The sequence below is a fragment of the Rutidosis leptorrhynchoides genome, chromosome 3, assembly GCF_046630445.1.
Source record: "Rutidosis leptorrhynchoides isolate AG116_Rl617_1_P2 chromosome 3, CSIRO_AGI_Rlap_v1, whole genome shotgun sequence".
Classification (NCBI taxonomy): Eukaryota; Viridiplantae; Streptophyta; class Magnoliopsida; order Asterales; family Asteraceae; genus Rutidosis; species Rutidosis leptorrhynchoides.
This window is the reverse complement of record NC_092335.1, coordinates 52,669,267-52,682,001: the sequence shown is the minus strand read 5'-3', so window position 1 is coordinate 52,682,001 and position 12,735 is coordinate 52,669,267. Positions and strand designations below refer to the sequence as shown.

Genomic DNA, 12,735 nt, shown 5'->3' with positions numbered 1-12,735 from the left:
TGTAAAAACTATATGATGACATATATATGGATATATATATAGTTAACATGATACTATGATAAGTAAACATATCATTAAGTATATTAACAATGAACTACATATGTAAAAACAAGACTACTAACTTAATGATTTTTAAACGAGACATATATGTAACGATTATCGTTGTAAAGACATTTAATGTATATATATCATATTAAGAGATATTCATACATGATAATATCATGATAATATAATAATTTAAAATCTCATTTGATATTATAAACATTGGGTTAACAACATTTAACAAGATCGTTAACCTAAAGGTTTCAAAACAACACTTACATGTAACGACTAACGATGACTTAACGACTCAGTTAAAATGTATATACATGTAGTGTTTTAATATGTATTTATACACTTTTGAAAGACTTTAATACACTTATCAAAATACTTCTACTTAACAAAAATGCTTACAATTACATCCTCGTTCAGTTTCATCAACAATTCTACTCGTATGCACCCGTATTCGTACTCGTACAATACACAGCTTTTAGATGTATGTACTATTGGTATATACACTCCAATGATCAGATCTTAGCAGCCCATGTGAGTCACCTAACACATGTGGGAACCATCATTTGGCAACTAGCATGAAATATCTCATAAAATTACAAAAATATGAGTAATCATTCATGACTTATTTACATGAAAACAAAATTACATATCCTTTATATATAATCCATACACCAACGACTAAAAAGATGTACAAACACTTTCATTCTTCAATTTTCTTCATCTAATTGATCTCTCTCAAGTTCTATCTTCAAGTTCTAAGTGTTCTTCATATATTCTACAAGTTCTAGTTACATAAAATCAAGAATACTTTCAAGTTTGCTAGCTCACTTCCAATCTTGTAAGGTGATCATCCAACCTCAAGAAATCTTTGTTTCTTATAGTAGGTTATCATTCTAATACAAGGTAATAATCATATTCAAACTTTGGTTCAATTTCTATAACTATAACAATCTTATTTCAAGTGATGATCTTACTTGAACTTGTTTTCGTGTCATGAATCTGCTTCAAGAACTTCGAGCCATCCAAGGATCCGTTGAAGCTAGATCCATTTTTCTCTTTTCCAGTAGGTTTATCCAAGGAACTTAAGGTAGTAATGATGTTCATAACGTCATTCGATTCATACATATAAAGCTATCTTATTCGAAGGTTTAAACTTGTAATCACTAGAACATAGTTTAGTTAATTCTAAACTTGTTCGCAAACAAAAGTTAATCCTTATAACTTGACTTTTAAAATCAACTAAACACATGTTCTATATCTATATGATATGCTAACTTAATGATTTAAAACCTGGAAACACGAAAAACACCGTAAAACCGGATTTACGCCGTCGTAGTAACACCGCGGGCTGTTTTGGGTTAGTTAATTAAAAACTATGATAAACTTTGATTTAAAAGTTGTTATTCTGGGAAAATGATTTTTATTATGAACATGAAACTATATCCAAAAATTATGGTTAAACTCGAAGTGGAAGTATGTTTTCTAAAATGGTCATCTAGACGTCGTTCTTTCGACTGAAATGACTACCTTTACAAAAACGACTTGTAACTTATTTTTCCGACTATAAACCTATACTTTTTCTGTTTATATTCATAAAATAGAGTTCAATATGAATCCATAGCAATTTGATTCACTCAAAACGGATTTAAAATGAAAAAGTTATGGGTAAAACAAGATTGGATAATTTTTCTCATTTTAGCTACGTGAAAATTGGTAACAAATCTATTCCAACCATAACTTAATCAACTTGTATTGTATATTATGTAATCTTGAGATACCATAGATACGTATACAATGTTTCGACCTATCATGTCGACACATCTATATATATTTCGGAACAACCATAGATACTCTATATGTGAATGTTGGAGTTAGCTATACAGGGTTGAGGTTGATTCCAAAATATATATAGTTTGAGTTGTGATCAATACTGAGATACGTATACACTGGGTCGTGGATTGATTCAAGATAATATTTATCGATTTATTTCTGTACATCTAACTGTGGACAACTAGTTGTAGGTTACTAACGAGGACAGCTGACTTAATAAACTTAAAACATCAAAATATATTAAAAGTGTTGTAAATATATTTTGAACATACTTTGATATATATGTATATATTGTTATAGGTTCGTGAATCAACCAGTGGCCAAGTCTTACTTCCCGACGAAGTAAAAATCTGTGAAAGTGAGTTATAGTCCCACTTTTAAAAATCTAATATTTTTGGGATGAGAATACATGCAGGTTTTATAAATGATTTACAAAATAGACACAATTACGTGAAACTACATTCTATGGTTGAATTATCGAAATCGAATATGCCCCTTTTTATTAAGTCTGGTAATCTAAGAATTAGGGAACAGACACCCTAATTGACGCGAATCCTAAAGATAGATCTATTGGGCCTAACAAACCCCATCCAAAGTACCGGATGCTTTAGTACTTCGAAATTTATATCATATCCGAAGGGTGTCCCGGAATGATGGGGATATTCTTATATATGCATCTTGTTAATGTCGGTTACCAGGTGTTCACCATATGAATGATTTTTATCTCTATGTATGGGATGTGTATTGAAATATGAAACCTTGTGGTCTATTATTATGATTTGATATATATAGGTTAAACCTATAACTCACCAACATTTTTGTTGACGTTTTAAGCATGTTTATTCTCAGGTGATTATTAAGAGCTTCCGCTGTCGCATACTTAAATAAGGACGAGATTTGGAGTCCATGCTTGTATGATATTGTGTAAAAACTGCATTCAAGAAACTTATTTTGTTGTAACATATTTGTATTGTAAACCATTATGTAATGGTCGTGTGTAAACAGGATATTTTAGATTATCATTATTTGATAATCTACGTAAAGCTTTTTAAACCTTTATTGATGAAATAAAGGTTATGGTTTATTTTAAAATGAATGCAGTCTTTGAAAAATTTCTCATATAGAGGTCAAAACCTCGCAACGAAATCAATTAATATGGAACGTTTTTAATCAATAAGAACGAGACATTTCACGCTGGGTGCTACAAACCACAGGGACTATCCGCGCAATTTTCTCGTGTGATTATTTAATTCTTAATTCTTAATTGGGATACCTTCTTAATTCACGCAGCTTGTGTTTTACCCACGGTTGCAAAACACCCCGTCTCGAGCCGTTGCGACGGTTTGGTGACTAGTCCATCCCGGCATCCCGTCTAAAAAAAAAAAAAACGTCTACTATGACAATCAACGGTCAAAATTTGGGTTTAAAGTTAAAAAAAAAAATCTAAGTCAAAGTCTGTCAAAATTCGGAAAAACCAAAATATCAATAAAATCGGTCAAATTTGTCGGATTTTATTTTGAATTTTCTATATTAAATTAATGGTGATAGCGATTATGGATATAAATTAGTCAATTAAAGTCTTTAACTTTAAAATAAGTACACATATATACATTTATATAATTATATATTTAAAAGTCAACTTTGGTCAACATCCGTCTCGACCTTTCTAGGACCCGACCGTCTCGACCCCGTATCACGTCTTTTGCAACCTTGGTTTTACCTAAAAGTTAAACCACAAATAATACTGATCCTTTTTATTTAATTTGATAGTTACCAATGAAAACAGATTTTACATTCTTAAACCACAAATAATACTGTTATTTTTCTTTTTTCTAAGTCACTTGTTTATATATATATATACTAGTTAAGTGTCCGTGAATTCACGGTTTTAGTTATAAATCATTGTGTTAGATTACTACTTTAGTAGAAATATTAACCGTTAATTCCCGATTGTAGCACAACATATACCAATAAAGAGTAATGTAACGATAAAGAGTGCCGTAACAACAAAATCAAATTATGCATGCTGATTATTGGACCGGTTACATAACTTGTATACAACAAAAGGGACTTTCATAAAATATGAAAGACCCAATCAAAACCAAATCCAAAGAGAGAGCAGCCGCAAACCAAACGGATCCAAACGTACACACCTCGCAACAGATCACGACAAACAAACCTAAGAGGCTAAGAGCGAGACATGACCATTAAGAACTAACCAGAAACAAACTAAATACAAAGTTCAATCAATTGGAAACCAACAACTTAAACCACAATACACAGCTACATCAACATGAAACAAAGCTCGGGCCAAAAGGCGAAACCTGCACACAACCAAAATGTCAACCCGCACACGAAAAAGCGAGATAACCACCAAGTTTTTCCACTGTCTTGGACACTTTCCTAATAAATTACACAGGTATGGTCAAAAACATTTTCCAACTTGCTTAAAAGTGACCAAATTTTCCGTTCTTGATACGTAGTTCTAAACCAAGGGAGAAGAAACCGGAACCGCAAGGGGAGTACGGGAGACTTGACCTACAACCGAAACTGATTCACATATATAAAATGTGAGTATGGAGTTTAATTAGTTGAGTACAAAATTACGCAAACAGTCCCTTTAGTTTGTCTATTTCAACTAGTATACTCTCTAAACATTTTTTCTACTGGACCGGTCCCTTGCAGTTAGCAAATTTTAAATGAAGAGTCCTAGCAATTGACTATTGTTAAAAATTTGTTAAATAGTCTTATATGCGTTACACGTGAGGTAAATCCAATCCGTCATTATACATTTATCTTTTCATTAACCCACCTCCATTCAAACCACTCCTCTCACACACATCTTAATAACAGATTTATCAACAAGATTCATTTCATATCATGTGTGGTTCTAAGCCCCGATTGAACCCTTATGCAATCGAATCGAGAGGAAGAAAGCAAATAGCAAGGTTGGTCACAATCCGTGATTAGAAGCAGAGGTGCAGGTAGCAAGGTTGATTTAAGAAAAAAAGCAATTGATCAAAATCGTGATCAGATGAAACATGCAGCAACTGATCACAATTGGTGGTCAGTAGCAAGCAGCCAAGCAGGAGCATTTCTTTAGAAATATAGATATAGATTAGCATTAAGTAGGAATTTACACCGCCTATTGTATGTGATAGAAACCTTTAAAATTCTGGCTGTTATATATTAACCGTTAATTAATTAACGCACCCATCTTCCAAACTTGATTGTCATTATTTTCCGCTTCTTGTTCTGTTTATGCTTTTCAGCAATCCTAAGCTTCCTTTTGGCATTTCTCATGGGGTTAACAGCGGCCATGATTTTCTCACCATGTTTTCTCTTATCCCTTTTCTCCTTGAGATTTTTTCTTATGTGGTTATAAACTTTATTGAAATTCTGGACTCCTATCATGTCCCGGATACTATCACGCATCTTTTGAGCATGTTGCTTTGCATCATCTGAAACAAACATGATTTCACCGTGTCAACTTAATCATGGTACACTTAGAATGAATAAATGAACGGGTAAATACTGTGAAACCTATAGGTAGAAAACCATAAAATATCTAGAACAGGTCAAAAAGGTGGTCCATAAAATACACTACTGATTGCTAGAGTATTACCAGAGATAACCTTCCAAGTAAACCCCTCACAGACTTTGTACAACGGCAGGAGCACATGATAAGCATACGTCTGACCTACTCTTTGGTCCACAATTACATTTCTATCGAGAATTGTAAATGAGAGTTCTTTAAAGATTCTGAAAACGAATCTCATCTGCAAATCAAAATACAAAAGACTAGTCACAAATAATGAAATAAATAACAAGGCTCCAAGAATAGCCAACCACGGTTAATTGCTAAGTTAACGGATGTTTTACGTAGAGGTGGAAATTTTCAAACTTCATCTTTTCACCTTTAAATTTTACATAAGAAAAAAAGTTAAAATATAAAAGCAAAAAACTCCAACATAATAAATAAAAATAAATATATTAAAGAGAAATACTAACCTGAACTTCCTCCATATCAAGTGCAATATTACCCATCTTTTTAAGTAGAGAATAAATGAGTAAATACTGATAATTTTCACAATTCTTGTCCCGGTCACAGTTAAGCAGCCCCGCTACAAACATATTTCTTTCTTTTCTTGAATCAAGAATCACAAAGCACTTAGAAAAATTTCTTTATCTCTCAGGTGGTCAAGGGAAGACCAGAATTTTGAAGATTCACTTTGCTCCCCCCCTAACATTGAATGTAATCTAGAAACCGTAAAGTTGATGTTTTCCATAAGACATTTGTTTGCTGTGTCATCTGTAAGTGATGCTGCTGCTTTCAACTGAGAGCAGAAAGAGACTGCTAGCAGAAAAAGTCTACTCGGTCTCATTAACAACAAGTTGCCAAACAATTTATCATCATCGTTTTGGTTGCAGGCCGAATTTAACGCTCTAAAGTACAATGTAAAAAGATGGCTTGAGATATTCTGCACCCAAATGTGTGGATGCAGTAAGAAATTGCACATTAGTTCCCATATGTCCTGTAATTGAAACAAAAATAATAAATAAAATAGGAATTCAATTAGCCCTACAAAAGACGGACATTTAATATTCATTCATATATATGGTCATGATGTGATGAATGATAAAGATAAATGTTGTACCTCGAGATCTTTCCGAAAGATCAACTCGGGAAATTGCAGTAATATCTTCTCAAAGAGAACCAGTGAAAAATATGCTTCTTTCCATAGAGGACGAATCGTTTCTCCACTGGATGCATAATCATCATCATCTGTTTGACCAATTTTAGAAAATATGCGTCTCGTCGCAACAAAAATATCATCTATGTGTTCTGCAAACCTTTCCTTCATTACTTCCACCAATAGTCCCAAACACTGCAAAAGATACATTACACCCCTAAGTAATAATAATATATATATATAAATATATATAGGGGCAGGATCAATGGGAACGCGGAAGTAACCAATCGGGGGAAGCAAAAAAAAAAAAAAATTCGTTTTTTTGGAAAAAAAGTTCAAGCATCAAGATCACACGAAAATATGAACATTTAAAAAGACACTTCGTGATGAATGTTATTATTTAGGCTGGAAAACGATCGACAAAAATAACATTCAAGATAATATTGATCGGGAAGAATGTTAACGTTTGTTTTGTGAAGTACTTTTTTGTCAAAATTTAGCCCGATTTAGGGTTTACGGTTTAGTGTTTAGTAACCCTAAACTCTAAACTGTTCGTGTTAAAAACTTAATCTAAATCCTAAATCTAAACCATAAACCCTAATATCTAAAACCTCAACATACGCTCGAAAAACACGATAATTGTTATATATTACTTCTTCGAGCGTTTTCCCGCCAAAATAAAAACATTTATCACAAAGTGTCTTTATTAAATGTTCATATTTTCATCCAATCTATAATGTTCGTGAACAAAGTTTTTTAAAAAAACGAAGGAAAAAAAATTTGCTTCCCCCCGCTTCCCCCCGATTGGTTACTTACCCTTGATCCTACAAATATATATATATATATATATATATATATATATATATATATATATATATATATAAGGTCATCGTAAACAAAATAATAATAATAATTAATAATAATAATAATAATAATAATAATAATAATAATAATATAAATACAAGTGTTTTGACAACTTTTTTCTAAAATATTAAAAAACTTAAAGAGACAATAATACCTGTGCTGCAGCACTCCATAAACCCTGTTTTTCGCCAGAATACCAAAACAAAGCGTAATCAATAATCGGACGGCGACTTTCTGATCCCAAACGACCAATCAGGAGCTTTATAGCAGTACCAGTCATAGATCTAACTTGCTTCTCGGAATCATTCGTTAAACAAACAACCAAGTGGAAAAAAAGAGTTTGTGAATGCTCATTCAAAACTTGCTCCGCAAACTTTTCAATAATAGCATGAAGCATTTCAAGTACAGCTTCTCTTCCAGTCGGGTGCTCATACCTACAACAACAACAATAAAAAACATAAAAATACATGTTTTTGAGTCAACAATAGTAAATGAAAATCACACTTGGTCAGATGCTCTAAACTAAATGAAAAATCTTACACGTTTAACCCGTATAAAATAGTAATTTTACGATTTGTACCCCTATTTTGGGGGCGAAATTGCAAAAGAGGTAAAACTTTGAGGGTTTTTTTTTATTTTTTTAATTCTCTACCCGTTTGACCCATTATAAAAATCCCCTTAAACCATGACCCATTTAGATGCTCACAACTAAATGAAAAATGTAACCCGTCTAACAAATTACATTTTTTTTTTTTTTTTTGAAAAATGGGTCTCGGCCCGATTACAACTGACCCGTTAAAATCTGACCTATTTCAACCAAAACCCATCGGATCCTTGATCCAAAAGTGACCCGTTTTTTCATCGGGTATAATTATTATTATTACCTTAAATTTGCAAGCAAGGAGTCGAGATGTTTCTGCAGACAATCTGGTTCAAGTTTGTAATCAAGTAAAAATAGGAGTAAGATTTGACCGCATTTCTTACGTATCGATTCCACTTCACTCGTTACCATTAACTCTGAAACTTGTTCGACTAGATGAGAAATTATATTAACATTAAGCTTGCGTCTCACAATTTCTTTTAATAAAGAAAGTGCCACGATGGTCGGGTTTCTTTCGAGATCGGCAAAGAGTGGAAACTGGAGAAGCATCGGGACATCGTCTTTTGAAAGTGTCATATTAGTTTTTGTACTTGTTAAAAGATGTGTGAGTAACCGTATACTAGATTCAACTAGAGGACTGGTATCGGTAAGATTTGTCATACATGTAATTCTTAAAAGTGCATCTTTTATTTTATCAGCCTCCGATTCGAGGGATGGTAACGGAAATTTCAAAAGAATTGAAAGGCACATAAGAGATTCGGATTTCACGTCTTCATCATTGGAGGAGGTCAAGCAACCATGTAATAATCCAACAAACGGGTCCAAAAGTGATAAAACTTCTTCTTCTTCTTTGAAATTCATTTTCTTCTTAAGGTGATTGCGCAAGATACCGAGAGCAAATACGGTAATAAGATCATGTGAACTTTGAATGAGACCATAAGCGAAAATTAGAATGTCCTTGTGACTAATGGTTGGATTACGTTGAATACCTTCAGCTATATGCTTCAACGTATTTACGATTTTTGACTTCTGTTTTAGGCTCAATAACGGCTTCTTCTTCTGAAGGAGGTAATGATTAAAGGGTGACATCAGCTTCGAGCAATGGGTACTAAATGTGATGGTTTGAGCAATTAACGCAAGAGTCTCATAGGACTTTTTACATCTCGTTTCCTTCATTTTCGAAGCAAAATTTTCAACATCTTTCTCTTGAGAAACGTCACCGAGAATATCATTCTCAACCCCCACCGAAAGAAGCTCGTCTAAAAAATAATCCAGGTGGGTCCCAGAAGAAGCGGATGATAAGCACTTGATGAGTATAAAATGGAGTGTGTAGCCGAGCACGTGAAGCTCGAATCCTCTTTTCAAAGTGGATCTCAAAGCTTTGAGAATGACGCCAAAATATTCTAAACCTAATTCTTTTAAACAGCTAACAAGAGCAAACCTTGCTTCATCACGAACACTTTGTAAACGACTTTTCAAAAAGTTTGCAATACGATGAATTCATGTGGCTTTGCATTCGAAAAAAACTGAGGCACTAAGAAACGTTATAATACAACTAGATTGCTGCTTAGGTGATGCGGGACCCAAATGAAATTGAGCCGAGACTTACTTGGAGACAAAGAAAGAATTGGTTTATTTATGTTATTTATTTGTTTAGATAGTATTATTAGTTTATTTAATAATTAATACGGAGTAGTTATCTTGTTTTCTATAATTAGATAATACGTATTTGTTTCGTGTTAAGAGTCAGAGTCCAAGTAGGAGTAGCCTTGGAGGATAAGTCAGTTTATTATTATTTTTATATATAGTTTCATATGTACACATAGCTATGATCCATCTTTTGGGAATTAATAAAAGCTTGAGTTTTAATACTCCTTTGTTTACGTAAGAGTTTTACGTAGTTGTTTTATCAATTAGACACGTTTGTGTTTTAATTATTGTTGCGAAGAGCGTTTGTCTTCCAACGGATCCTTTGATCCTTATCATTAGGATACTACTGGAATCATAGTGTGTATATAAGACTGTAGAAAAAGTGCATGAACGTTTATGAACATAGAGATCCTCATACACATAAGGCTTTCTAAGCATAGAACCAATAAGACACTCCCAACTTGTAACACCGCGAATTTTGAGGTATGATTTATTTTATATCTTTGCAATTTAAGTAGAGAAAGTAAGGACTTTGTTAGTTGGAACTAATGAAGGACTAAAGTTGAAAACTGAATTAGGGCCTTGTTTGTTTTTATTCTTATTAAGTTCTATTGTCTGAATTTAAATAAAAAGTCTGTGGGGAATAAGTGACGAATTAATAATTAGTGTTTGTTTTATGTGCTGAATAACCGTCTGAATAATTGAATTTACCAAATTAACCATGTACATAGTCAGTTACTAGAGCAGTTACTAAAAAGTCAGGACCTATAAGGAAATTCATACTTAATTGAATTTTTTAATCATTAAGATGAGACTTATTTAATAAGTCAAAAACAAACACTTGTCAATGACTTCTCATATTAAGTTTAATACTATTAACTCCATTAATTCCCAATCAAACATGGCCTAGAACCCTCCAATGATAATCTAAAGCTTTAAGGGAGGGCCAGAAGTGAAAATTTGGACCAATTGGATATGTGAAACCCGCTAAAAGTCAAAAACAGGTCAAAATGTCAATTTGGGTGAAAACCCCGAACAGAAGGTATGAGAGTGTATTTTTATGCCTGGTAAAGTGTAGGTGGCGTCAGGGAATTAAAAAAAAAATTGGTCATCTTTTAGGGCATTACCCAATTTTATCTAAGAAGATCTATACAGATAGTCCCTCCGTCCCAAAATCTATTGTATGTCTCAAATCAATTTTCCAATTTCATAAATGGATAAAAATAATGTTATAAAATTTATGTGTGCCCCTACTTTATACATAAAGACAAAAAAATAGTAGGTAAAAAGTAAGGGGTAAAACTAGAAAGTTAACAAAAAAATACACGTGAGGGTATAAACTTGTGTTTTTTGTCTGGAGACAATAGATTTGGGACGGACAGAGTATAAAGTAGACTCCATTGTTAACTTTTTAGGGGTATAACTTATAAGTGCTAAATCATTCACCATATGAAGCTATTACAACTAGTCACAAAAAAAATAAGACGTAACATACCCTCCATTTAACAAGGCAATCGCGGAAAAAAGATGAGCCTTCTGAAGGCTCTGGCTTGAGAGGATCGAGACTTCGAAAAACATCGACATCAATTTCTTCTATACGTTTAGAGAATGTCTTGAACTGAAAAATAAGAAAAAATGTTGTCAAACGCATCTTCAGCTTTAATCAAGCCAAAATTGAATGCTTATCATACCAAAAAAAAAAAAAAAAAAAAAAAAAGAAAAAAGAATTTTCTAAAAAGGGTAAAAAATTGGTGTAGCTGAGATTAGTTAATATAAAATGTTGCACAATATAGTTTGGATATGAGACACTTTGGTGCTAGCTAATTCTTAATATGGCCTTTATAAACCAAATTGGTGTTAAGCAGACTAGAAATTAATCTTAAAATTGTAATGCTGATGCATCTAAATCATCTAAAAACAAAGTGTACTAATGATTGTTCTTACTTATATATGAGTGCTATTCCAACCTAAGTCGTTCTTTCATTACATCAATGATTATATATATACACATATACAGTACTACAGTGTATGTATAGATAAAAAAAAAAGCTCAGACAGTGGCGGATCTAGGATGGGTAGTCACTGGTGTCACCGGTTAAAATCCCTAAAAAATTTCTACTAGATGTCTTATTTCAATGATGTCACCCAAAAAAATGTACACTATCCAGTGGTGTCACTAGTTAAAAACTCAAAAAAAATTCACTACATCGCGTATTTCAGTGGTGTCCCGTGACACCACTGAACACTATATAGGTCCGCCCCTGAGCTCAGATACATACTACAAAACGTCTTCTTCCAGCTCCCTTGTTCAACGATTTAACTGCCTGAGCATGAGATTGGGTCGCCATTATCTTACACCAAATCTGCTACAAACACAAACTACTTTCAGCTGAATTAATTCAGTAATTCAATTGATTAACTTCAAGCTATTAACATACCCAATTCTATCGATTACAAAACGTCCAATTTCTAATCAACCTATGTATTCAAGTGATATGCGTTGGGGTTTAGGGTTTTACACTTTATTTATAGGGTGAGGTAGACATAATTACTGTGAGATAGTCCCGTGGTTTGTAGCAAATTGCTAAAGTAGTCCCTATGATTTTGTTTGACCGATATAGTCCTCGTAGTATGCAAAAATGGCTGAAATAGTCCCTCACACTAATTGTTGTTAAAACATTACGTTAAATCATGTCACATGCTACGCACACGAGGGTGAAATGATCACCGAACCAATCCGAGGGCATGACCGGTAAAACCCCCTCCCCACTGCCCCCGCACTAAGCGAAAGGTGACATGGGTGGATACTTCAGGTCAAGGATAACATTGAGTGCAATGTTGCAGCCCAGCGGAGTCGAACTCCTGACATCTCGCTAAGAGAGGCAGGTCACTATCAGCTGAGCTATAACTAAGTGTTGCAAAAGTTACTACTTATTAACAAAAATCTCATATCCTTTATTAGTTTATCTTCTATATGTCTCATTAATCCATCAATTGGTTAAATTATATTGCTTAAACCATTTAAAACCCAGATCATTTCTT

The 12,735-nt window shown here is 33.2% G+C and overlaps 1 protein-coding gene across 1 annotated transcript; it reads right to left on the bottom strand.

The window, feature by feature from the left end:
• Positions 1-5,088: 5,088 nt before the first annotated feature.
• On the bottom strand, positions 5,089-12,041 carry LOC139899983 (uncharacterized). The gene is given in 9 exon segments (XM_071882804.1): positions 5,089-5,345; positions 5,510-5,663; positions 5,896-6,059; positions 6,062-6,419; positions 6,543-6,773; positions 7,597-7,876; positions 8,327-9,540; positions 11,189-11,311; positions 11,973-12,041. Coding segments are annotated over 9 exon segments (2,850 nt in total).
• Between the last annotated feature and the right edge of the window lie 694 nt (positions 12,042-12,735).